This window comes from Mustelus asterias, chromosome 12 (genome assembly GCF_964213995.1).
Source record: "Mustelus asterias chromosome 12, sMusAst1.hap1.1, whole genome shotgun sequence".
NCBI classification, from domain to species: domain Eukaryota; kingdom Metazoa; phylum Chordata; class Chondrichthyes; order Carcharhiniformes; family Triakidae; genus Mustelus; species Mustelus asterias.
In genome coordinates this window covers 101,076,676-101,104,083 of record NC_135812.1, presented here as the reverse complement: position 1 = coordinate 101,104,083, position 27,408 = coordinate 101,076,676, and the positions used below count along the sequence as shown (strand labels likewise).

Here is a 27,408-nt window from a genome sequence, read left to right as displayed (position 1 = left end):
ACCTTCCCAATCTCACCAACAATAGATAAATGATGCAATGCTGACCTCCTATTGCAAGGCTGATCTAACTTGATTGCAGGAACCCCACCCTTCCCTTTACCCATTGGCTCATGTCGGGCAGAGGGACGGGTCCGAGTCACAGCTCCCAAGCTTATTGGTAGAGGTGGCCGTCAGTCTGGGCGGAGTAACAAGTTGGGTTGCTTTGACAGATCTGCTTTAGCCACGTTGGCTGCGCTGGGTTTCCGGGATCTGTGTGAAAGGTGCTGGGAGGGCTGTGGGTGTATTACCCCACCCCAGGCTGTGTCTGTGACTCTCTCTGTGCCCCCACACCCCACCACAGGGCAGGGTAACTGACTCTTCATTTGTGTTCTAGGTAAGGGCTGCGGACGGCTTCCGGATCGCTCTCACAAAGAGCAATGAGTGTCGGATTCATTGGAGCGGGCCAGTTGGCTTTCGCTTTAGCCCGGGGATTCACGGCTGCAGGTGAGAGCTTGCCGGAGTATTCTCATCACCCTATCTTCACTGCTCACTGGGGAATGTTGCTGAGAGTCTGACTTGTGGTTGTGTCCCTTGCTTAGCAACAGAGGACCTCAGCATTTAATACAGAGGTTTTGATTTAGTTTATTATTGCCACGTGTATTAATACACAATGAAAAGTATTGTTTCTAGTGTGCTATACAGATAAGGCATACCGTTCATAGAGAAGGGTGGCACAGTGGTTAGCAATGTTTCCTCACAGCTCCAGGGACCCGGGTTTGGTTCCTGGCTTGCGTCACTACCTGTGTGGAGTTTACACATTCTCCCTGTGTCTGCGTGGGTTTCCTCCGGGTGCTCAGGTTTCCTCCTAGTGGTACAGTGGTTAGCACTGTTGCCTCACAGCGCCAGGATTAGGGTTCGATTCCTGGCTTGGGTCACAGTCTGTGTGGAGTTTGCACGTTCTCCCCGTGTCTGTGTCGGTTTCCTCCCGGTGCTCTGGTTTCCTCCCAAAGATGCGCGGGTTAGGTTCATTGACTATGCTAAATTGCCCCTTAGTGTCCAAAGGTGTGTAGGTCAGAGGGATTAGTGGTGTAAATAGGTGAGGTTACTTGGATAGGGCATTGGTGGGCTTGTTGTCAGTGCAGACTTGACTGGGTCGAATGGCCTCCTTCTGCACTGCAGGGTTTCTATGATTCAAGGAAAGGAGAGAGTGCAGAATGTAGTGTTACAGTTGTAACTTGGGTGTAGAGCAAGATCAACTTAGTGTGAGGTAGGTCCATTCAAAAGTCTGAAGAAGCTGTTCTCGAGTCGGTTGGTAGGTGACCTCAGACTTTTGTATCTTTTTCCAATGGAAGAAGGTGGAAGAGAGTATGTCTGGGGTGGGTGCTAGCCTCCCATCCATTGACACTGTCGACACTTCCTGCTGCCTCGGAAAAACAGCCAGCATAATCAAGGACCCCAGATTGTGTCCCATGACCAATTGGCCAGGTTGATTGCAGGAGTAAATTGTCTCTGAACATATATCAGGTAAGGGGTCTACTGATGGTCTCACTTCCCACCTCCGTTTCTTGACCATTTACACACTGTGTCTGACATCAAATCTGGGACTATTCCCTGCTCCTTTCAGTTCAATCCAAGGGAAAGTGATGGCAGAATTATTGATCTTGGTCACAAATTCAGCTCCCTCAATTCCCTCCCCAATTTGTTGCCCTCTCTCCTCCCCAGTCTGCCATGTCCATGTCCTTCCCACCCCCTTCCCTTGCCCCTTCTCCCCAGCATGTCATCACCATCCATTCCCAAGCCATTGCCCTCGGCCAGCGATAGGCAACCTAGATGCCACATGTGGCCCATCAACGTTCTAAGTGTGGCCACGAGAGATTTTGTTGACTGTTGCCCACACGCAGGGTTGCCACATTCTGATTTCCATTCGCGTAGTTTTTTTTCCTACCAGTATGACTGAAGTGATACGTGTAAAACAAGGGCAAGTGAAGTGAGCTGATTGCTCACAACATTGACTGTGAGAGCCGTGCGCTCCCTCTGTGTCCAATCAAGTGTAAGTATTTATTTTGTTTTTACCAGTTGACGTTGATGACTGTTCTATTAACCTATAAATGATTAAGCATTCTCTATAACTCTATGAAATATTCAGTGTGTATTAAATGTAATTAATCTTATTCATGGGGTCATGGTTAGTGAAGAAGCCTGATTTCAAACTTGTGGCCCACTGAGATGAAGGATGGCCACTCATGCAGCCCACTCACTAGCCTAGTTTGCCCATCACTGCCCTAGGCAGATGGCGCTGGAGTGAGGGGACCTCTTGCGAGCTGTCCCCAGCATACCCTCTAATTCTACCTTTAACTCTTGTTCTAGAATCATAGAATCCCTACAGTGCAGAAAGAGGCCATTTGGCCCATTGAGTCTGCACCGACCACAATCCCATCTGGGCCCTATTCCTGTAACCCCACGTGTTTACCCTGCTAACCCCCCCCTGATACTAAGGTCAATTTATCATGGCCAATCAACCTAACCTGCATATCTTTGGATTGTGGGAGGAAACCCACGCAGACACGGGAGAATGTGCAAACTCTATACATGATGTGGTCGCAGCAGACACCGAGGAATTCATCAGGCGAATGAGGCGGCGGGAGTTCTTCCACAAACCCCAAGAGGCCAACAGTGAACGCAATGAGACAGCCAATGAACCGGAACAGCCGACAGAGAGATCCGAAGAAGAATTGGACCCCTCCGGATGGCCGCTGCCCTCGACTTGACATGTATGCCCAGGCCATCAGGAGGTGCGTCAACACCAAATTCATCAGCCGCTCTCACAAGACGGCCCCGAACATCACCCAAGCATAACGCAATGCCGTCCGCGCTCTCAAGACCAACCGCAACATTGTCATCAAACCAGCAGACAAAGGAGGGGCCATTGTCATACTGAACAGAACGGATTACTGCAAAGAAGTGTACTGACAACTGAACAACGAGGAACACTACAGACAATTACCCACAGATCCGACCAAAGAACACACCCGTCAACTCAACACTCTGATCAAGACCTTTGATCTGGACCTTCAGAACACCCTCCGTGCTCTCATCCCACGTACTCCTCGCGTTGGAGATCTCTACTGCCTCCCGAAGATTCACAAGGCAAACACACCCGGCCGTCCCATCGTATCGGGCAATGGGACCCTGTGTGAGGTCCAGCTACGTCGAGGGCATCCCGAAACCCATTGTACAAAGAACCCCCAGCTCTTGTCGTGACACTACGGACTTCCTACAGAAACTCAGCACACATGGAGCAGTTGAACCAGGAGCACTCCTCATCACAATGGATGTCTCGGCATTCTACACCAGCATCCCCCACGATGATGGCATTGCTGCAACTGCCTCAGTACTCAACGCCTACAACTGCCAGTTTCCAGATGCAATTTTACAACTCATCCGCTTCATCCTGGACCACAATGTCTTCACCTTCAACAACCAGTTCTTCATCCAGACACACGGAACAGCCATGGGGACCAAATTTGCACCTCAATATGCCAACATCTTCATGCACAGGTTCGAACAAGACTTCTTCACCGCACGGGACCTTCAACCGATGCTATACACTAGATACATCGATGACATTTTCTTCCTTTGGACTCATGGTGAGCAATCACTGAAACAACTCTTATGATGACATCAACAAGTTCCATCCCACCATCAGACTCACCATGGACTACTCTCCGGAATCATAGAAATCATAGAAACCCTACAGTGCAGAAAGAGGCCATTCGGCCCATCGAGTCTGCACCGACCACAATCCCACCCAGGCCCTACCCACAGATCCCTACAGATTTCCCACTAATCCCTCTAACCTACGCATCTCAGGACACTAAGGGCAATTTTTTTTTAGCACGGCCAATCAACCTAACCCACACATCTTTGGACTGTGGGAGGAAACAGGAGCACCTGGAGGAAACCCACGCAGACACGAGGAGAATGTACAAACTCCACACAGACAGTGACCCAAGCTGGGAATCGAACCCAGGTCCCTGGAGCTGTGAAGCAGCAGTGCTAACCACCGTGCTACCGTGCCGCCCGGTACATCGGTTGCATCCTTGGACACGCGCATCTCCATTAAGGACGGTCACCTCAGCACCTCACTGTACCGCAAGCCCACGGATAACCTCACGATGCTCCACTTCTCCAGCTTCCACCCTAAACACGTTAAAGAAGCCATCCCCTACGGACAAGCCCTCCGTATACACAGGATCTGCTCGGATGAGGAGGATCGCAACAGACACCTCCAGACGCTGAAAGATGTCCTCATAAGAACAGGATATGGCGCTCGACTTATCGATCGACAGTTCCGACGCGCCACAGCGAAAAACCACACCGACCTAAGAACATAAGAACATAAGAAATAGGAACAGGAGTAGGCCATCTAGCCCCTCGAGCCTGCCCCGCCATTCAATAAGATCATGGCTGATTTGAAGTGGATCAGTTCCACTTACCCGCCTGATCCCTATAACCCCTAATTCCCTTACCGGTCAGGAATCCATCTATCCGTGATTTAAACATATTCAGCGAGGTAGCCTCCACCACTTCAGTGGGCAGAGAATTCCAGAGATTCACCACCCTCTGAGAGAAGAAGTTCCTCCTCAACTCTGTCCTAAACTGACCCCCCTTTATTTTGAGGCTGTGCCCTTTAGTTCTAGTTTCCTTTCTAAGTGGAAAGAATCGCTCCATCTCTACCCTATCCAGCCCCTTCATTATCTTATAGGTCTCTATAAGATCCCCCCTCAGCCTTCTAAATTCCAACGAATACAAACCCAATCTGCTCAGTCTCTCCTCATAGTCAACACCCCTCATCTCTGGTATCAACCTGGTGAACCTTCTCTGCACTCCCTCCAAGGCCAATACATCCTTCCACAAATAAGGGGACCAATACTGCACACAGTATTCCAGCTGCGGCCTCACCAATGCCCTGTACAGATGCAACAAGACGTCTCTGCTTTTATATTCTATCCCCCTTGCGATACCTCCTCAGAAGAGAAACACGGGACACGGTGGACAGAGTACCCTTCGTCGTCCAGTACTTCCCCAGAGCGGAGAAGCTATGGCATTTCCTCCGGAGCCTTCAACATGTCATTGATGAAGACGAACATCTCGCCAAGGCCATCCCCACACCCCCAATTCTTGCCTTCAAACAACTGCACAACCTCAAACAGACCATTGTCCGCAGCAAACTACCCAGCCTTCAGGAGAACAGTGACCACGACAGCACACAACCCTGCCACAGCAACCGCTGCCAGACGTGTCAGATCATCAACACGGATGCCCTCATCTCACGTGAGAACACCATCCACCAGGTACACGGTACATACACTTGCAACTCGGCCAACATTGTCTACCTGATAGGCTGCAGGAAAGGATGTCCCAAGGCATGGTACATTGGGGAGACCATGCAGACGCTATGACAATGGATGAATGAACACCGCTCGACAATCACCAGGCAAGAGTGTTCTCTTCCTGTTGGGGAGCACTTCAGCGGTCACGGGCATTCGGCCTCTGATATTCGGGTAAGCGTTCTCCAAGGCGGCCTTCACAACACACGACAGCGCAGAGTCGCTGAGCAGACTGATTGCCAGGTTCCGCACACATGAGGACGGCCTCAACCAGGATCTTGGGTTCATGTCACACTATCTGTAACTCCCACAACTTGCCTGGACATGCAAAGTCTCACTGGCTGTCCTGTCTGGAGACAGTACACATCTCTTTAACCCGTGCTAATGCTCTCTCCACTCACATTGTCTGTACCTTTAAGACTTGATTAGCTGTAAAGACTCGCATTCCAATCATTATTCATTATTCTGTAAATTGAGTTTGTGTCTTTATATGCCCTGTTTGCTGTTTATGAGCAGATTTCCCACTCACCTGACGAAGGAGCAACGCTCCGAAAGCTAGTGGCGTTTGCTACCAAATAAACCTGTTGGACTTTAACCTGGTGTTGTGAGACTCCTTACTGTGCAAACTCTACACAGACAGTGACCCGAGGCCAGAATTGAACCCGGGTCCCTGGCGCTGTGAGGCAGCAGTGCTAACCATTGTGCTACCGTGCCACTATGCTTTTAAAGCTCTATTCTAACTCTTTCAAATACTCTAATAAGGTTCTATTCTTTACACCCTAGCTATGACTGTAACACTGGATTCTGCATCCCCTCCTTTCCTTCACTGTCCCCTTTACTCTGAACGGTATGCTTTGTATAGCACTTAAGGTCACCTGACCAGAATACTGACCACACTTTCTGGAAAGCTCCAGCAGCTCAAGAACAAAAAGGAATTCCTCTCTCAGCCTGTGGAATCTCACACCTCCCTGTACAGGCCCCTCGTAATTAACACAAGCAGAGGAAGTGAAGAGGAGCTGGCTGCCCAACCTGAACTATCGCAAAAGGGAGTGACTGAAACTAGTTACAGCCACCGCGTGTGTGTCTCTCTCTCTCTCTCTCTCCTAAGGGGGAAACGATGGATTCTGGCCAGAAGCGCACAAACTGATTAAGCTATGATGAGTCCATTGATGCGTCACGTCACATGACCCAAGCCTCTGGACTTTTGGGCAGTTTTAACATGACGGCCGGAATTCTCCCATTCTGTCCACCACTGGAATTCTAGTGGGTTTGATTTGATTTGTTTTATTATTGTCACATGTCATAGAATCCTACAGTGCAGAAAGAGGCCATTCGGCCCATCGAGTCTGCACCAACCACAATCCCACCCAGGCCCTATCCCCACATATTTACCCGCTAATCCTTCTAACCTACGCATCCCGGAACACTAAGGGCAATTTAGAATGGCCAATCAACCTAGCCCGCACATCTTTGGACTGTGGGAGGAAACCGGAGCACCCGGAGGAAACCCACGCAGACACAGGGAGAATGTGCAAACTCCACACAGACAGCGACCCGAGCCGGGATTCGTATTAACATAGTGAAAAGTATTGTTTCTTGTGCGCTATACAGACAGAGAATACTATACATAGAGAAGGGAACGAGAGAGTGCAGAATGTAGTGTTACAGTCATAGCTAGAGTGTAGAGAAAGATCAGCTTAATGCAAGGTAGGTCCATTCAAAAGTCTGACAGCAGCAGGGAAGAAGCTGTTCTTGAGTCGGTTGGTACGTGACCTCAGACATTTTTATCTTTTTCCCGACGGAAGAAGGTGGAAGCGAGAATGTCCAGGGTGCGTGGGGTCCTTAATTATGCTGGCTGCTTTGCCGAGGCAGCGGGAAATGTAGACAGAGTCAATGGATGGGAGGCTGGTTCGCGTGATGGATTGGGCTACATTCACGATCTCTTGTAGTTCCTTGCGGTCTTGGGCAGAGCAGGAGCCAGACCAAGCTGTGATACAACCAGAAAGAATGCTTTCTATGGTGCACCTGTAAAGGTTGGTGAGAGTCGTAGCTGACATGCCAAATTTCCTTAGCCTTCTGAGAAAGTAGAGGCATTGGTGGGCTTTCTTAACTATAGTGTCGGCATGGTGGGACCAGGACAGGTTGTTGGTGATCTGGACACCTAAAAACTTGAAGCTCTCGACCCTTTCTACTTCGTCCCTGTTGATGTAGACAGGGGCATGTTCTCCTTTACACTTCCTGAAGTCGATGACAATCTCCTTTGTTTTGTTGACATTGAGGGAGAGATTATTGTTGCCGCACCAGTTTACCAGATTCTCTATCTCATTCCTGTACTCTGTCTCATCATTGTTTGAGATCCGGCCCACTATGTGGTGTCGTCAGCAAACTTGAAAATCGAGTTGGAGGGAAATTTGGCCACACAGTCATAGGTGTATAAGGAGTATAGTAAGGGGCTGAGGACACAGCCTTAGGTTGGGGGGGTGGACCATGTAAAGGTCCATTGAAGTTGGGTGGGAATCTCCGGAGAATCCTTGTCATCCCAGGTAGGCTGCTGCTTAACATCCAACATGTGAACAACAGCCTAGTCCTTGAAGTCTGTCTCTGATTTCCGACCGTCTCCTGCAGCCTGGCCCACTCTCCAGATACCAACTTCATTCTTCTTTGTTCTTGGGATTTTAGTTCAGTCGGGCAGCATGGTCGATGCAGGCTTGGAGGGCCGAAGGGCCTGTTCCTGTGCTGTAATTTTCTTTGTTCTTTGTTCATCTTGTGGTATCAAAGTAAAGTTTATTTATTAGTCACAAGTAAGGCTTACATTAACACTGCAATGAAGTTACTGTGAAATTCCCCTAGTCGCCACAGTCCGGCACCTGTTCGGGTCAATGCACCTAACCAGCACGTCTTTCAAAATGTGGGAGGAAACCGGAGTAGCCGGAGGAAACCCACGCTGACACGGGGAGAACGTGCAAACTCCACACAGACAATGACCCAAGCCGGGAATTGAACCCAGGTCCCTGGCGCTGTGAGGCAGCAGTGCTAACCACTGTGCCGCCCCAGCACCCACTGTAAACAGAGCTCTCCAACTCCTGTCTTCAGCCAGCTGATATTAAGCTCCCATGTGAAAGAACTCCTCACTGAACTCTGATAATCATTTGAATTAATTTATATGTGGATCGTAATGTGAGTTTGCTGTGAGTTACTTAAAATTGCAGCACCGTAACTGAGGGTTAGGGAAACACGTCACAGTCTATGTAAAACAACTCCAAAACACCTGCTCACTGACAGTTGATGAGACGATAAAGAAATTCAATTTGCATTTCGCTCCTGCCTGTGAAATCTGATTCTGTCACTCGGAGTATTAGCTGCCTACTCCTGATCAATACTAGTAAAGCAGCGTGTTCCACTATTTCAGACCTACTGTTTAAAACCTCCTTCTAAACTTCACTTTTTAAACGTGCCTTGACTGAAATTTGGCCAGCCTTGCTAGTCTATTCCCCCCCCCCCCCCCCTAGATTCATGGTCATTTACAGCACAGAAGGAGGCCATTCAGCCCATCGTATCCATGCCAGCCAACAAAGATCTTTGTCTTTGCCTTGGATCCCATGGGCCCTCACTTTCTTGATTAGTCTGCCACGAGAGACCTTATCAAAAGCCTTGCTCAAGTCAATATAGACCACATCAAATGTGTGTTACCCTCATCAACTTCTTCAAAACAATTTGATTAAAATTCTCAAACATGACCTCCCCTTAGCAAATCCATGCTGACTATCCCTGGTTAATCCCTGTCTATCCAAATGCTGACGTATTCTGACCCTCAGAATTCTTTCTAGTAACTTCCCCACCACCAAGTTTAGAGTGACTGCCTTATAGTTTCCTGGTCTATTCCTACCAAGTTTGTGTCTTTATACGCCCTGTTTGTGAACAGGACTCCCACTCACCTGACGAAGGAGCAGCGCTCCGAAAGCTTGTGGCTTTTGCTACCAAATGAACCTGTTGGACTTTAACCTGGTGTTGTGAGACTTCTTACTGTGTTTACCCCAGTCCAACGCCGTCATCTCCACATCATATCTATTCCTACCTCCCATTTTTAATAATGGAATTGAGTTGGTATTTTTTCCTCGAGCCACCACTGTGCGAGAAGGCTTCTGGCGTGGAAGGCACTATTAATGTAAGCTGTTGTACAGAAAGCAGCAATGAGTTATGGTGTGGGATATTTTGGTGCAATGACTTAAAATCTGATTGACAAGTTTGTAAAGGTCAATTCCATCACGCTGATTAACCCAGTGTTATGAGACGCAGCTACATAGAAATGTGTGTGACAACACCGAGGCTGAGTTATTCATTGACCCCTTTTGCACTCTAAGAAATGATTTTGTTCTTTTGGAGATGGGCAAAGTTCCAGGGAGTAAGAACCAAGGTGACTGAAGGTTGTCTGCAGCTAACGGTGGGACAGGGAGAGGGAAAGATGCAGAAGCCCAGTGTGAGAGGAGATTGGGGAGAGTTGGAGGGTTTGTAAAGCGCAGGGGGATTATAGCTCGAGGTGAGGCCATGGAGGAATGTGAAGACAAGGGGGACATTTTTACATTCAGTGCTGCAGTGGACCAGGAACTACAGGGTGATAAGAAGAATGCTGAGCAGATTTTTGTTTGGAGCAGAGAAACTGGTCTGCATTTTCTGTACCAAAAAGTACCTTTTAAACAGAGTTCGAAGCAGAGAACACTGGAACCTTGCATCTGTAGTGAGGAAACTATCTTTTTTTTTTCCTCTGGTAACAACAATAGGTGGTCAGTAGATGTTGTGCTTTCTTGAGCTTTGGGTACAGGATGGGCGGCACAGTGGTTAGCACTGCTGCCTCACGGCACCAGGGACCCGGGTTCAATTCCAGCCTCGGGTCACTGTCTGTATGGCGTTTGCACATTCTCCCCGTGTCTGCGTGGGTTTCCTCCGGGTGCTCCGGTTTCCTTCCACAGTCCAAAGATGTGCGGGTTAGGTTGATTGGCCATGCTAAATTGACCCTGGTGTTAGGGGGATTCGTGATGTGGAGATGCTGGCGTTGGACTGGGGTAAACACAGTAAGAAGTCTAACAACACCAGGTTAAAGTCCAACAGGTTTATTTGGTAGCAAATTGGACTTTAACCTGGTGTTGTTAGACTTCTTACTGTGTTAGGGGGATTAGCAGGGTAAATGTGTGGGGTTACTGGAATAGGGCCTGGGTGCAATTGTTGTCGGTACAGGCTCGATGGGCCGAATGGCCCCCTTCTGTACTGTAGGGGTTCTCGGATGAATTCACAGTTCAAGTGAAGCTCCTTCAGAACATGAGCAACAACAGTCATGAGTGTGAAATTATCTTGAGTGGGGTGCTGGAAAATGCAACACCTGAACTTTGGGTAAATTACAAGCTACATGAAGCCCCCCCCCCCCGCCCCAATAACATCTGGGATGGGTAGCTTGTCCTTCCGGGACAGAGGCCAGTTAAAGTCTTTAAGTAGTCACTGAAGGAGAGTTGGAGGGTTTGTACCATTGCGGCTGGTATTCACCCAGTGGCGGGCAGTGTCTCCCCATCCGAGAAGATCTCCCAACAAATCCTATTGGAGTTTCCTGCAATTGTCTTGGGCATGATTTGATTTGATTTATTATTGTCACATGTACTAACATACAGTGAAAAGTATTGTTTCTTGCGCGCTATACGGACAAAGCATAACATACATAGAGAAGGAAACGCGAGAGTGCAGAATGTAGTGTTACAGGCATAGCCAGGGTGTAGAGAAAGATCAACTTAATGCAAAGTAAGTCCATTCAAAAGTCTGACGGCAGCAGGGAAGAAACTGTTCTTGAGTCGGTTGGTACGTGACCTCAGACTTTTGTATCTTTTTCCCAAAGAAGGTGGAAGAGAGAATGTCCGGGGTGCGTGGGGTCCTTGATTATGCTGGCTGCTTTTCATAAAAATCACAAAATCCCTACATGCAGAAGGAGGCCATTCGGCCCATCGAGTCTGTATCAACCACAATCCCACCCAGGCCCTATTCCCGTAACCCTCATTCACCCTGCTAATCCCCCTGACACCAAGGGCAATTTAGCATGGCAAATCCACCTAACCCACACCTCTTTGGACTGTGGGAGGAAACCCACGCAGACACGGGGAGAACGTGCAAACTTCACGCAGACAGTGACCCGAGGCTGAAATTGAACCTGGGTCCCTGGCGCTGTGAGGCAGCAGTGCTGACCACTGCGCCACCGTGCCGCTGAGGCAGCGGGGAGTATACGCAATGTCAATGGATGGGAGGCTGGTTTGGTGATGGATTGGGCGACATTCATGACCCTTTGTAGTTTCTTGCGGTCTTGGTCAGAGCAGGAGCCATACCAAAAATCAACCAGAAAGAATGCTTTCAATGGTGTATCTGTAGAAGGTGGGGTGGGGAGGTGCCTCCTCCTCAGGCCCCTTGTGCCTGATTTGAGGGAGCTGGCATCAGGAAGGGGTTGCTCCTTATTGTTGACCCAATACCCTCCCCATCCCCCAGTCGGTGTATCCCTTACTGGTAACCTCATCCTGCCCCACTTGCCTGTCTCCGGAGCATCCATTGCCGATCTTCTGGGAAGACCCCAGGGTAATACTGGCAGAAGCTACCGTTCTGTGGCATCGCTGAACTGTGGTCACTGGCTGGCAGTTCATGGGGCAGGATATCTGCTCCAGACACGGCAGTGTCACAATTAACTGACCCCAAAGGTGCCGCAGGCCCTGCCAATTAAAAATGTTATTTCATTGGGGCTCCGAGAAATTGCAGAATTGTTGCAGCACCGAAGGAGGCCACTCGGCCTGTTGTGTCTGTACTGGCTCACTGTATGAGCAATTCACCTAGCGCCATTCCCCCACCTATAGGTTTGGGGGGTCTGCCGCCTGATTTTGTAGTGGGTGACGGGCCCCTCGCTGCTCATTTTGTGTTGCTGGAGCAGTTGGTTAGCTGGTAACGTTCCTGGGGAGAATATAAACAGAACTCTAGTTTGCTGTATTGACTGAGATGTCAATGTCGATTGGGTTGATTCCTTCTTGAGCATTGTGAAGCAATGTTGTTGTTGTAGTTAGGATGACCTTTAACCTGAAATGAGAGAGTTTCCGGCTGACACCTCGGGGTAAATTCTCCAGTCCCGCCCTCTGCGGGCATTGTCACGGGCTTGAGATGGATAATTTGACGGACCGTTTGAAGGTCCGTTGACCTCGGGCAGGAATTTCCAGTCTCGGGGCGGACCAACTGGAAAACCCCGTCCCAATTTTCGGTGTTTAGAATAGAACCCCTACAGTGCAGAAGGAGGCCATTCGGCCCATTGAGTCTGTGCCGACTGCAATCCCACCCGGGTCCTATTCCCGTAACCCCACATACTAGGGTCAATTTAGCATGGCCAATCAACCTAATCCGCACATCTTTGGACTGTGGGAGGAAACCGGAGCACCCAGAGGAAACCCACGCAGACACGAGGAGAATGTGCAAACTCCACACAGACAGTGACCTGAGGCCAGAATTGAACCCGGGTCCCTGGCGCTGTGAGGCAGCAGTGCTAACCGCTGTGCTGCCACGTTGGTACATATTGAAGAGTTAGCAGCACTGAGGTCATAGACTAGCAACCCAGAGTTTCAATTCTGAATGTGACCATTCTGATGAAAAGTTAATCTCGAGGGCGATAGGCTGGCATTATCACTTTGTAACGTAAGTGGCTGAGGGGGGGGGGGGATAATTTAATTGAGGTGTATAACGTTATTGTGGGCAGTGATAGAAAGGATGAGAAGGATCTGTTTCCCTCTGCAGACAGCTCAATTCACAGGGGCACAGATTCAAAGTACTTGCTGGAAGGATTAGAGGCAGTGTGGGGAGCAATTATTTCAACCCAAAGCCTGGACCTCACTTTGAGAGAGCGGTTGAAGCAGAAACCCTGATTGCATTTGGAAAAGTACTTGGATATGCATCAGAATTGGCAAAACTTACAGGGCTGCAGCCAAGAATTGGAATGTGGGATTAGTTTGGATGGTGCTCTTTCACCTCCCCCTCCCTCCCCCCTCCCCCATTTACTTAAACTTAATTTTCTGAAACGTGCTTTTACATCCTCAGGTGTCTTAGCTGCGCACAAGATTACAGCAAGTTCGCCAGACCAGGATTTACCCACTGTCGGAGGCTTGAGGGTAAGAATCATCATGCTGGCTTTAACAATTCACTGTAACATTGTCTCCTTCGAAAGGTCATCCAGACTCGAAACGCTGCCTCTATTCTCTCTCCACAGGTGCTGTCAGACCTGCTGAGATTTTCCAGCCCTTTCTGTTTTTGTTAAAGGATCTTGTTTGCTCGGGAGCAGTTTGCTAAAACTCCAAAAGATATCGACTCAACTAAAAGAAGCATGTAATGGTTGCCCTCTGCAGAAAGCAGGCGAGCTATCGTGCCCTCTCGTGCACAGACCCTTCTAAAGATCTAAATATCAAGCTGGAAAGGTGGCAGGAAAATCAAACAAACTTGTCGCTCTTCATTTAATAATCTGCTGTTCTTGGTTACTGGAACCTGTTATCCAATGTAATCAGTATAGTCCCACATATAGATAATTAGCAAGTAATCAAAATGGGTGTTGTGTTTCCAGTCTCGCTGCTAAAATGTAGAAAGTGGGAGAGGGAAGCAGATTCTGATTTGTGTCTAACTTTGAGGTGAAGGATCAAAAGGGAGGCACCGACACTTCCGCTATGTCTTCCTAAACTTTCCTCATGGTCCGTTCTCCTGTATAAACAAAAAGGCATCACCAGATGGGTGGGTGGCACAGTGGTTAGCACTGCTACCTCACAGCGCCAAGGACCTAGGTTCCATTCCTGACTTGGGTCACTGTCTGTGCAGAGTCTGCACGTTCTCCCTGTGTCTGCGTGGGTTTCCTCCGGGTGCCCCAGTTTCCTCCCCCAGGCTGAAAGACGTGCTAGTTAGGTGCATTGGCCATTCTAAATTCTTCCTCGGTGTACCTGAACAGGTGGCGGAGATTTTCATAGTAACTTCATTGCAGTGTTAATGTAAGCCTAGTTGTGACACTAATAAATAAACTTTAGCTTTAACTTTAAACTTTTAGATGTGAGGTCTGGTCTTAACCCAAGGCTTGCATGAGTCTATTTATCATCAGGCAGCTTTCTTAGATTTCAAATGGGGAGCAATTTCTTCCCAAAGGGGCGTAACCTTCACATCAGAGTGAGGGCATTTGGGGGGATGTGAGAATACACTTTTTCCCACAAAAAGCTAGCGAAGAATCTGGAACTCTCTCCTCTAGGTTTGGGGGGGGGGAGGCTTAGTTGAAAATTAAGATTGATGGATTTTTGTAGGCAATAATATTATGGGTTTCAGAACCAAAGCAGAAAGATGGAATTGAAAGTATAGGTCAGCCATGGTCCAATTGAGAGGTGGAGTAAAGTAAAATAAAGTTTATTTATTAGTCACAAGTAAGGCTTACATTAAAATTGCAATGAAGTTACTGTGAAATTCTCCTAGTCGCCACGCTCCGGCGCCTGTTCGGGTCAATGCATCTAACCAGCACGTCTTTCAGACTGTGGGAGGAAACCGGAGCACCCGGAGGAAACCCATGCAAACACCGGGTGAACATGCAAACTCCACACAGACAATGACCCAAGCCGGGAATCGAACCCAGGTCCCTTGACGCATTTTTGGACTCCGGGGTCTGACTATCTCAGTAATGTTCCCATGACCTTTTGTTTTGTCATAGCTGTTGCTGGAAAAGGTTGGAGTTCCTGAGCTCACAGGGTCCAGATCAGTGGTTGTGATCACATGGTTAAAATGTCATAAAGGTAATCGGACAGAATATCCATTCCTATCCCATAATTTAAACATCGTATTGTGTTTTAACCCGAGGGAAGCGATTCAGAAATGTGGGTGCAGGGAGTGCCACTCCGAGGGTCCGTGGCACTGTGTGAAATGCTCCCTCACTCCAATCTTTCTCATTATTTTCTTTAAATTCTGTCTCGTAGAAGCTTGGTGTCAATTTTACCTTGAGCAACAAGGAGACTGTTCAAAAGAGTGATGTGCTGTTTCTGGCCGTCAAGCCGCCCATTATCCCCTTCGTGCTGGATGAGATTGCTCCGGATATCGAAGAACGTCACTTAGTTGTGTCTTGTGCTGCTGGAGTCACCATTAGCTCCATAGAGAAGGTGAGAATTCTTTCTGAGATTTTGTTCACTAAAATGACAGTGGGTCTGTGAATTCGGATGGTCTCTGATTGTGATTTATAATATTTGCTGAAATGTTTTCATCCTTGTACATTTTAAAAGGAAGAACTTAAAGATACGTGGATTATTTGATAAATGAAATAAGCGTATGGGGGACAGGTCAAAAGCGATTAGCTCTTTCAGACAGGTTCAGTTTCAGACAGGTTCGCTGGGGTGAATACACTCCTCCTGTGCTACACAATTCTATAAATACCAATTGTTCCTCAAATAGTCCACGTCGCTGCACATAATCATAGAAATCCCTACAGCGCAGAAGGAGGCCATCCGGCCCTTCAAGTCTGTACCGACCACAATCCCATCCAGACCCTATCCCCATAACCCCACATGTTTACCCCACTAATCCCCCTGACACTAATGGACAATTTAGCATGGCCAATCAACCTAACCCGCACAGCCATAGACATTAATGAATGACTTTTTGTTTGGGGGGGGGGGGGGGGGGGTGGTGTGCCGGCACCATTTTAGACACAAAGGTCCCACAAAGAGCAATGTGATGAGTAACCCAGCTGACCTGCTTATTTTGTGGTTGAGGGAAGTGATTTGTACAGAACAATCTGTACTGCCAAATAATAGTCTTTGTATTCAATTGTGCGGTTACACTTGAATAATTTTGGGTGCAGTTTTCAGCCCGGTTGGTGAATGAATATGCACGCAGACTGTGGTTTTCCAGTGCTGAACTCTCACTTCCTGATCTGAATACCCTGTGTTTCAAACAGCAGGAGAATCCGCCTGTCCCGATGGGCCAGCACATTGATGTTGTGAATTGAATGTGAATGCTTAAGGGAGGGCTCTGCTCAGTGTATTTGATTTGGTTTATTATTGTCACAGAAGGTTAAAGTTTATTTCGTGTCACAAGTAGGCTTACATTAACACTGCAATGAAGCTACTGTGAAAATCCCCTAGTTGCCACACTCCGGCGCCTGTTCGGGTACACTGAGGGAGAATTTAGCATGGCCAATGCACCTAACCAGCACGTCTTTCAGACTGTGGGAGGAAACCCACGCAGACACGGGGAGAATGTGCAGACTCTGCACAGTGAGTCAAGCAAGGAATCGAACCCAGGTCCCTGGCGCTGTGAGGCAGCAGTGTTAACCACTGTGTCACCATGCCGCCCGATAGTATACAGAGAAAAGTATTGTTTCTTGTGCGCTATACAGACAAATCATACTATTCATAGAGAAGGAAAGGAGAGAGTGCAGAATGTGGTGTTACAGTCATAGCTAGGGTGTAGAGAAAGATCAACTTAATGCAAGGTAAGTCTATTCAAAAGTCTGACAGCAGCAGGGAAGACGCTGTTCTTGAGTCAGTTGGTACGTGCCCTCAGACTTTTGTATCCTTTTCCCATTGGAAGAAGCTGGAAGGGAGAATGTCCCGGGTGGGTGGGGCCTTTAATTATGCTGGCTGCTTTTCCGAGGCAGCGGGAAGTGCAGACGGAGTCAATGGATGGGAGGTGTGATGAATTGTTGGGTCGAGAGCAATGTGTAAGGAGAAGTAGATGATTAATTCTTATGACCTCAACAATGGCAAGAAGCAGAGAAAGATTCGGTGATTTGGGTGGCTAAATTTGGAAACACCAGTGGGTGCTAAACAGTGTAGGCAATGAGTCACTCTCTGAACACCTTGCAATCAACCAGTTAAGGACTAATTGCCTATTAATATCATTACTTTTTTAGAAGTTGAAAATAAGGCAACTGTCCGACAACAATAGAGGCGGATGTCTCAAAATAGAGTGTAATAAACGCTACTGATTATTCTAAACAACTGCAATCCCTCTGGGCAACTTTTAGAAAGCGTCCTTTAAATGTCTTGAGTGACCCATCACGGCAACGAGTAATTCTTGTGAATTGGTAGTCCTCCACTCATTTCGTATCAAATTATACTTTTGAAGTCCATGCAAGTATAACCTCATGAAGTTTTATTATTAATTTGGTTAAGATCCTTTCCGAGACTCTCATTTGTTGGAACATTGTTGCCATTTTCAAATGTTGGGGTCAGGCACTACTTGGAAGCGAGACAGATGAGGGAGGTCCTTCTGTCCAAAGTAAAGTTTTTAAAAGTTTATTTATTAGTCACAAGTAAGGCTTATATTAACACTGCAATGAAGTTACTGTGAAATTTCCCCAGGCGCCACAGTCCGGTCGGTGCCTGTTCGGGTCAATGTACCTAACCAGCACGTCTTTCAGAATATGGGAGGAAACCCACGCAGACACGGGGAGAAATGTGCAAACTCCATACAGACAGTGACCCAAGCCGGGAATCGAACCCCAGGTCCCTGGTGCTGAGAGGCAGCAGTGCTAACCACTGTGCCGTTCATCTTAGTGGAACAATAACTAAAATGAAAGTTGGCTTCCTTTCGAATTCCGAACATGACTTGGCTGGAGATTGTAGCTGCACCTTGGCTGTAAGACCATTCCAGGGAACGGACGTGGATTATATTGGGATGGCTGCATTTACTGTCTAGTGTTGGTTACCCTGAAAAGATGAAGCATCCTTTGCACAAAGTATCAGGTACTGATGCTCGACAGTTCTCTACATTCCATTTTCTTGAAGCCTGGTAGTACATTGTGGAAAGATTTTCCTTCCTTTTCCACTTCCCTTCTTTCCCAGTGAGCTTCCCCTCTCTCTGTCCCTGTAAACTCATGATTCTTTCACCGATTTCTAACAATGGCCTTGATCAGTGTAGGGTAGCTTTTTGTAATGCCTGCTCACCTTGCGCATGTTATTTCTCCTGCTTGATGCTCAGTGTGGCTTTTGAAGACTTTTAATCTTTCCTCTTCCTGAGGCTAATAAATAACTACCTCCATTAGGCTGTTCTCCGAGCTATACCTCCCAAACTTGTACTTAACCTTTGATCATGGCACGGTGGCACAGTGGCGAGCACTGCTGCCTCACAGCGCCAGGGACCCGGGTTCAATTCCGGCCTCGGGTCACTGTCTGTGTGGAGTCTGCACGTTCTCCCCGTGTCTGCGTGGGTTTCCTCCGTGTGCTCCAGTTTCCTCTCACAGTCCAAAGATGTGCGGGTTAGGTTGATTGGCCATGCTAAATTGCCTCTTAGTGTCAGGGGGGGACCAGCAAGGTAGATATGTGGGGTTACGGGGATAGGGTCTGGGTGGGATTGTTGTTAGTGCAGGCTCGATGGGCTGAATGGCCTCCTTCTGCGCTGTAGGGATTCTATGATTAAAATTGTAAAGCTTGGCGTTGGTCCTCGGGTTTGTTGAATCCTCGATCACTCTATTATACAATGTCTGATCAATTCCTAATAGCTAATAGCCTGAGAACAGCCTTCCTTGAGGAAATGGGCATCGAAGCTACTTTTATGGCCAGAATTGTACCGGCACGCCCACCCTGATTCCGGGGGCGGACGAGGCTCAGAGAACGATGTTCTCCTTTGGCCTTAGGTGGGACCGTACGAACCTTGGGTGGATGCGCCGGTGAAATTCCGCCCTATGTTTTATATTTTCCAAATCAGAGTCCACTTGGGGACATTCCCATGGTTGAAATCTTCTGTTAAAATCACATCTGTATTTTCCCAGATTCTGTGTTGCAAAGCCTATTCTATTCATAGAATCATAGAATCCCTACAGTACAGCAGGAGGCCATTGGGTCTGCACCAACTCTCTGACAGAGTGTCTGACCCAGCCCCACCCCTTGTTTTATCCCTGCAACCGCACAAATTTACTCCGCTAATCCCCCTAACCTACACATCTTTGGACACCAAGGGGCAATTTAGCACGGCCAATCCACCTAACCTGCACACCTTTAGACTGTGGGAGGAAACCAGAGCACCCGGAGGAAACCCACACAGACACGGGGGAGAATGTCCAAACTCCGCACAGTCACCCAAGGCCAGAATTGAACCCAGTCCCTAGCACTATGAGGCCACTGTGCTAACTGCTGTGTAGCTCTTTACTTGAAAAACCTCCACCACAACATCTTGTTAGGCAGGTCCCCAGAATCTGCTTTCTCTACTGAATGTCTGATCGAGAGCTTCAGCTTCTTCTATTCTTCCTGAACGTCCTTGAGTCAGAGAGTCATTTATGGCACAGAAGGAGGCCATTCAGTCATTGCTCTCTCTCCTTTTTTGTAATCTGCACCATCTACTGCAATAAGCCATGTTTCCTCATCCCTTACCTCTCACTTCCTGAAGTCTACTGCAGGAATTTTGTCACAGTGTGCAGGCTGAGAGAAACCAGGAATTCTGTTCCCCAAAAGTCAGTGGGTGCTGGAACAATTGGATGATTTAAGACTGAGATCAATAGATTCCGGAATGGTAATCATATCCAGGGATATGACGGTAGATGGGGAGGCAGTGGTGTAGGGGTATTGTCACTGGAATAGCAATTCAGGGTAATGGGGACCCGGGTTCAAATCCCATCATAGCGGATGGTGAAATTTGAACTCAGTAAAATTTAGAATTAAATGTCTAATGGTGAAACCATTGTTGATTGTCATTAAAACCCTTCTGGTTCGCTAATATCCGTTAGGGAAGGAAATCTGCCGCCCTTGCCTGGTCTGACCTACATGTGACTCCAGATTCGCAGCAATGTGACTGACTCTTAAATACTCTTCTCAAATGGCAATTCATTTCATAAGATATAGGAGCAGAATTAGGCCATTCTGCCCATCAAGTCCACTCTGCCATTCGATCATGGCTGATATGCTCCTCATCCCCATTCTCCTGCCTTCTCCCCATAACCCTTCAACCCATTACCAATTAAAAATCTGTCTAACTCCTCCTTAAATTTACTCACTGTCCCAGCATCCACCGCACTTTGGGGGAGCGAATTCCACAGATTCACAACCCTTTGGGGGAAGTAGTTTCTCTTCAACTGTTTTAAATTTACTGCCCCCAGTTCAGGGGGCAATTAGGGATGGCCTTTTCAGAGATGCCCACATCCGCAGGGGCATCACGGTGGCACAGTGGTTAGCACTGCTGCCTCACACAGCGCCAGGTCCCTGGGTTCGATTCCCGGCTTGGGTCACTGTCTGTGTGGAATTTGCACGTTCTCCCCGTGTCTGCGTGGGTTTCCTCCGGGTGCTCCGGTTTCCCCCCACAGTCTGAAAGACGTGCTGGTTAGGTGGATTGGCCATGCTAAATTCTCCCTCAGTGTACCCGAACAGGCGCTGTGGCAACTAGGGGATTTTCACAGTAACTTCATTGCAGTGTTAATGTAAGCCTACTTGTAACAATAATAAATAAACTTTAAAACTTTTAAAAACTTCAATCCAATGAATAAAAAAAAGTTATGTTTAAATGAAGTTGTGGTACAAATCATCCATAAACTAATTGGCACTATTTATTCCCAAGTTAATGAACTCCCACTGGTCTGATTATCACTCACTCTTCAGTTAGTCTCTGAACAGTTTATGTTGAAGGAATTCATCTACATTTTCCAAAGAAGCATCTAACGAACAAACAGCAGAGATTTATCTAAGACAGAGCTAGATAAACACGCGAGGGAGATCAGATCCGAAGGATATAATGATCCGATTAGATGAAGAGGTGTGACAGGGCACTGGGATAGACCAGTTGGGCTGAATGGCCTGTTTCTGTGCTGCAATGTAACCCTGTCACTCTTCTCACGGCGTTGCTTGGTCTTACAGAAACTGTCCATTGTGCGTGAGTTTCCGAAAGTGATCCGCTTAATGACCAACACCCCTGTGATTGTACGCGAGGGGGCCACAGTGTACGCCACGGGAACGCACGCAGCAGTGGAAGATGGGCACCTGCTGGAGCAGCTGATGGCCAGCGTTGGGTACTGTGTGGAGGTGGAGGAGGATTTGATCGATGCAGTCACTGGGCTCAGTGGCAGTGGCCCTGCCTATGTATGTACCAAGCCCTTGGGCACAGAACGCACCAATCAGATTTGGAAGGAAGCCAAGGGGGGTGGGGGTCGGGGGTGGAAACCCGATAACTTCCTACAGGGTTATTGGATATGCGTGGGATGAGGAACTTCAGTTCTGAGGATGAATTGGAGAAGCTGGGGCTGTTTTCCTTGGAAAAGAGAAGATTGAGGGGAGAGGTATTCAAAATCACGAAGGCCTTCTGGCTAAGATCATGCACAAGATGAGGTGTAATACCTGTTCAAGTCAGCTTGGATCTGGTATGTCTCATGTCTGGAAACCATGAATTGAATTGATTTTTGAGCAAGGCGATGCATTAGGGCTTGTCCTGTCTGAACAAAGAACAAAGAAAATTACAGCACAGAAACAGGCCCTTCGGCCCTCCAAGCCTGCACTGACCATGCTGCCCGACTTAACTAAGACCCCCGACCCTTCTGGGGACCATATCCCTCTATTCCCATCCTATTCATGTACTTGTCAAGACGCCCCTTAAAAGTCACTACCGTATCTGCTTCCACTACCTCCCCTGGCAACGAGTTCCAGGCACCCACTATTCTCTGTGTAAAAAGATCTACCTCGTACATCTCCTTTAAACCTTGCCCCTCGCACCTTAAACCTATGCCCCCTAGTAATTGAGTTCTTCCACCCTGGGTAAAAGCTTCTGACTATCCACTCTGTCCATGCCTCTCATAATCTTGTCGATTTCTGTCAGGTCTCCCCTCAACCTCCGTCGCTCCAGTGAGAACAAACCAAATTTCTCCAACCTCTCCTCATAGCTAATGCCCTCCATACCAGGCAACATCCTGGTAAATCTTTTCTGTACCCTCTCCAAAGCCTCCACATCCTTCTGGTAGTGTGGCGACCAGAATTGAACACTATATTCCAAGTGTGGCCTAACTAAGGTTCTATAAAGCTGCAACATGACTTGCCAATTTTTAAACTCAATACCCCAGCATGCCGTATGCCTTCTTGACTACCTTATCCACCTGCATTGTCACTTTCAGTGACCTCTACACCCAGATCCCTTTGCCTATCTATACTCTTAAGGGTTCTGCCATTTACTGTATAATCTGCTCTGCACATTGGCATTGTATCTCTGAGGAATCATAGAATCCCTACAGTGCAGAAGGAGGCCATTCGGCCCATTGAGTTCACATCGACCACAATCCCACCCAGGCTCTATCCCCATAACCCCATGCATTTACCCTAGCTAGTCCCCCTGACACTAAGGGGCAATTTAGCATGGCCAATCCACCTAACCTGCACATCTTTGTACTGTGGGAGGAAACCGGAGGAAACCCACGCAGACACGGGGAGAACGTGCAAACTCCACACAGACAGTGACCCAAGGCTGGATTTGAACCCAGGTCGTTGTGAGGCTGCAGTGCTAACCGCTGTGCCACCGTGCCGCCCAGGAAGGAATATGTTTTTTTTTAAACAGTTCAACGTCATGATGGGTCTGGTTAGAGTAGCCAGGGAGAAATGGTTCCCATTGGTGGAAGGATCGAGAACCTGGAGGATGCAGATGTAAGTTAACTGCCAAAAGAAGCATTGGAGACATGAGAAGAAACCTTTTTCACACGGCGAGTGTTAAGATGTGGAATTAACTGCCTGAGAGTGTGGTGGAGGCAGGGTCATTCGGGACAGCCAAGAGGGAATAGGATTATGATCTGAAAAGGGAGAATGTGCAAGGTTAGAGGGGAGTGGCACCAGGTGTATTGCTCATTCAGAAAGCCGGAGCAGAGACAGTGGGTCGAATGGCCTCCTGCGCTGTAACAATCTTGTGATGAAAGATGGGGGTGAATTCCCAGGTGGTTGTGGTGATGGGGGGAAGATGAAGAAAGGGGGGGGAGGAGGTTTGTGTGGCGAGTAAACAGTGGCTAGAACAGTTGGGCTGAATGGCCTGTCGCTATATTGTAATTCTGTATAATTTCTGAATATGTAAAATCACATTTAAAAGAAGCTTGTGGTAGGAATTGTTTTTGCATGTCAGTTATTCCTGGTAAAAACTGTGGCTTTTCCTCCGTTGTCTTGATAAAATATTCTGTGACTAAACTAAAATCTGTTTGAACAGAAGAAATATTTGTTGAATTTTATCCTGTCCACACACGGACAGCTATTGGCAGATCCCTGGAATTCTTTTCCAAACAAATATCTGCAGATGTTGGCTGGAATTATCCAGCTTTTCACCCTCCGACACTGCTGCCAGTGAGTACGGGGAATTCCGCGCTCAGCTAAGTCCCCGTTCACTGCAGCCGGACCGGAGAATCCCGACTGCGGGAGAGGTCAGAGAATCCGGCCTGTTAACTTGGGCGACTTGAATCTCACGGCCTTGCATAAATAAGGTGAAGGGTGCACCTTCCGTCAGGTTATTATTATTAATGATTATTTCCAGGCTTTCACAGCTATAGATGCCCTGGCAGATGGTGGGGTGAAGATGGGACTCACTCGTAGACTGGCTGTTCGACTTGGTGCTCAAGCGTTGCTGGTCAGTAAACCCCATTGTGTCTTTTCTCAAACTCTGAATACTAATCCACAGTATGTGACTGATACACATGATAAAGCTCTGTTAATTTTATTTTCTCTCTCTTTTTCTCTCTCTCTTTCTTTCTCTCTCTTTTTCTCTCTCTCTTTTTCTCTCTCTTTTTCTCTCTCTCTCTCTCGTTCTCTTTCTCTCTCTCTCGTTCTCTCTCTTTCTCTCTCTCTCGTTCTCTCTCTTTCTCTCTCTCTCGTTCTCTCTCTTTCTCTCTCTCTCTCTTTCTCTCTCTCTTTCTCGCTCTCTTTCTCTTTCTCTCTCTTTCTTTCTCTTTCTCTCTCTTTTTCTCTCTCTTTTTCTCTCTCTTTCTCTCTCTCTCTTTCTCTCTCTCTTTCTCTCTTTCTCTTTCTCTCTTTCTCTTTCTCTTTCTCTCTCTTTCTCTCTCTTTCTTTCTCTCTCTTTCTCTCTCTTTCTCTCTCTTTCTTTCTCTTTCTCTCTTTCTCTCTCTCTTTTTCTCTCTCTTTCTCTTTCTCTCTTTCTCTTTCTCTTTCTCTCTTTCTCTTTCTCTCTCTTTCTTTCTCTTTCTTTCTCTTTCTTTCTCTTTCTTTCTCTTTCTTTCTCTTTCTCTCTCTTTCTTTCTCTTTCTTTCTCTTTCTTTCTCTTTCTCTCTCTTTCTCTCTCTTTCTTTCTCTTTCTCTCTCACCAGCACCTCCACTCTCTGTCACCGACTCGGTGAAGTGGTCTGTGGGTGACCGCCCACAATCATTTGGAATAAAAGGCTGGGCTGCTCCATTCGGATGAGTCCATTATAACATCCAGCCCAAGCCTTGACAATATTTTCAGCAACTTTGATGCACTGAACGTTTTGTGTTAAATCACGAAGGATTTTGTGAAGCTTGTCAGTGTATTTTGTCATCTTTTCTTGACACAGGGAGCAGCTAAGATGCTGCTGGAGTCGGAGCAGCACCCTGGGCAGCTGAAGGACAACGTGTGTTCACCAGGCGGAGCAACAATCCACGCCATTCACTTCCTGGAGAGTGGGGGCTTCCGCAGTCTGCTCATCAATGCTGTCGAGGCTTCCTGCATAAGAACGAGGTGAGTGTGGCTTCCCCTGCCCTCCCACCCCCAGCTCCTGCCCCTACTGAACTGTAAGTCAACCCTAATCCCTCTTGTGAGCTTGCCAACTAAATCCCAATAATATTTAGCCATGGTGTGGATTTTGCTTCCAATTTGTGGGAAGTCAGATGCTCCCGTTGGAGGTTTGATTGCTCTCCTTAGGAATGTCGTCCACCAAACATCATAGAATTCCTACAGTGGGGAAGGAGGCCATTTGGCCCATCGAGTCTGGACCGACCACAATCCCACCCAGGCCCTATTCCCGTAACCCCACATATTTACCCTGCTAATCCCTCACACTAGGGTCAATTTAGCACAGCCAATCAACTTAACCGACACATCTTTGGACTGTGGGAGGAAACCGGAGCACCCGGAGGAAACCCACGCAGACACAGGGAGAACATGCAAACTCCACACAGACAGTGACCCAAGGCCGGGATTGAACTCGGGTCCCTGGCGCTGTGAGGCAGCAGTGCTAACCCACTGTGCTGTCTGTTTTGAAGTCTAATGAAGGCTGAAGCTGCAGTTGTGTCATCATTAACAACTGTATATATTTTATATAACATTTTGTATTTAAAAAAGAAATTCTCAGCAAGGTGGCCTCTTTCTCTTAAGATTGTTTGTTTGTTTGTTTGTTTTACTGGGTTAATTTGGGGAAATACTTTTCTTTAGCCTGGGTTCCCAGCTCCCTTGCTGCTCCTTACCTCCTCACTAACTAACAACTCTCAACAACAATCTGGTTGCGTGATTACTGCAATGCGTCACTTGTTTAAAGTTTATTTATTAGTGTCACAAATAGGCTTACATTAACACTGCAGTGAAATTACTGTGAACATCCGCTAGTTGCCACACTCCAGCACCTGTTCGGGCACACTGAGGGAGAATTTAGCATGGCCAATCCACCTAACCAGCAGGTCTTTCGGACTGTGGGGGGAAACAGGAGCACCGGGAGGAAAACCACAGGGAGAACGTGCAGACTCTGCACAGACAGTGACCCAAGCCGGGAATCGAACCCGGGTCCCTGGTGCTGTGAGGCAGCAGCGCCAACCATTGTGCCACCGTTTTTTGACGGAGGTTGTGCTTTCGCGAGGCATGTATTAGGTAAAGAGATTGTAGGACCCAGCTGTAGGGCAGCCATTTAACTGCACGCTATGGGAATTTACCCCACCTGTTCCTCGACCTGCTCTTGCACTTGTTTATGAATCTCTGCCTTTCTGTGTGTTCAGGGAGCTGCAGTGTCTGGCTGACCAAGAGACGGTTTCCCCTGCTGCCATTAAAAAGACCACCTTGGACAAGGTGAAAAAGACCGCCTCCAAAGCTGGCATCAGCCTCTTCAACAATAAATACCCCGGAAACAAGCAGCAATAAATACTGAACTCTACACTAAGACTGACTATTGGAGTTGGATGGGCCGGCCAGGGCGAAACATGAGTAGTGTTGCCAGACGACAGATTGAAATGCATTAAATGGCGATTAAGGACTTTGTTTTTGTAAGCACAGTGTACTGGTCCTGAATCTGGAGTTTGTTAAAAATGTGATATGAAGGTAAGAACAGACAATTACTGTTCGGACCAATGGTTAATATGTGCACTGTATATGTACAAAATAACATTGGATGTATTTCTATGGCAGTCTGAGTTGCATCTCTTTTTATTCCCTTCCTGACTGTTCCCAAATGCACAAAACCAACTGACTCCTGTTGATTGTGAATGTTCTTGATATAATAGCCAATTGTTCCTCTGCTTTCTGTCCTTTGCCCATTTTCTCTTCCACGCTACCACTGGGCCTTTTAATTCCATGGACTTCAAATCCACTAACAAGTCTATTATATGACACTCCCGATGACAAATGCTCTTTGTAAGTCCCGATACACGAGATCAACCGCACTACCTTCATCAACCCTCTCTGTTATGTTATCAAAGTTTGCCAGGTGATGTTTGCATTTAACAGTTCTGTGTTGGCAGTCATTTACAAACACATTCTTCCAGTGAAAATTAACTTATGTTCTGGGATTCATTTTTTTCCCCGAACAAAAATATCTCTGCAGTGGAATTTTTCCAAAAATACACTTTTTTTTGTGCAGATGAATTATGGTACAGCACTAGTATTTCAGGAGGTTTACTGGCGCAGTGAGCGTGTCCCTGCCTCTGAGCCAGAAGCTCGAGGTTTTTTTAATTCATTCGGGGGACATGGGCAGCGCTGGCTGGCCAGCATTTATTGCCCATCCCTGGTTGCCCTTAAGAAGGTGGTGGTGAGCTGTCTTCTTGAATCGCTGCAGTCCGTGTGGTGTGGGTTGACCCACAATGCCGCTAGGGAGGGAATTCCAGAATTTTGACCCAGCAACTGTGAAGGA

The 27,408-nt window shown here is 47.6% G+C and overlaps 1 protein-coding gene across 2 annotated transcripts; it reads left to right on the top strand.

The window, feature by feature from the left end:
* The first annotated feature begins 169 nt into the window (after nt 1-169).
* LOC144501752 (pyrroline-5-carboxylate reductase 1, mitochondrial-like) lies at nt 170-26,686 on the top strand. Of its 2 annotated transcripts, none has more exons than XM_078225737.1 (8): nt 170-260; nt 374-483; nt 13,467-13,537; nt 15,362-15,541; nt 21,224-21,445; nt 23,859-23,951; nt 24,871-25,034; nt 26,282-26,686. In XM_078225737.1, exons 2-8 carry the CDS (start codon nt 417-419, stop codon nt 26,421-26,423), a joined length of 939 nt encoding a protein of 312 aa, XP_078081863.1. In that variant the 5' UTR covers nt 170-260; nt 374-416; the 3' UTR covers nt 26,424-26,686. The 2 variants fall into 2 exon arrangements, with proteins under 2 accessions (XP_078081863.1, XP_078081864.1); XM_078225738.1 differs by having other exon boundaries at nt 256-274.
* Nucleotides 26,687-27,408: the final 722 nt, after the last annotated feature.

What these genes read in the sequence shown, in the direction of transcription:
- LOC144501752 (XM_078225737.1), top strand. Translation starts at nt 417, where the DNA reads ATGAGTGTCGGATTCATTGGAGCGGGCCAGTTGGCTTTCGCTTTAGCC. An exon ending in CCACTGTCGGAGGCTTGAGG is followed by an intron (nt 13,538 to 15,361) that starts GTAAGAATCATC and finishes TCTGTCTCGTAG; the next exon opens with AAGCTTGGTGTCAATTTTAC. An exon ending in GTGGCAGTGGCCCTGCCTAT is followed by an intron (nt 21,446 to 23,858) that starts GTATGTACCAAG and finishes GATTATTTCCAG; the next exon opens with GCTTTCACAGCTATAGATGC.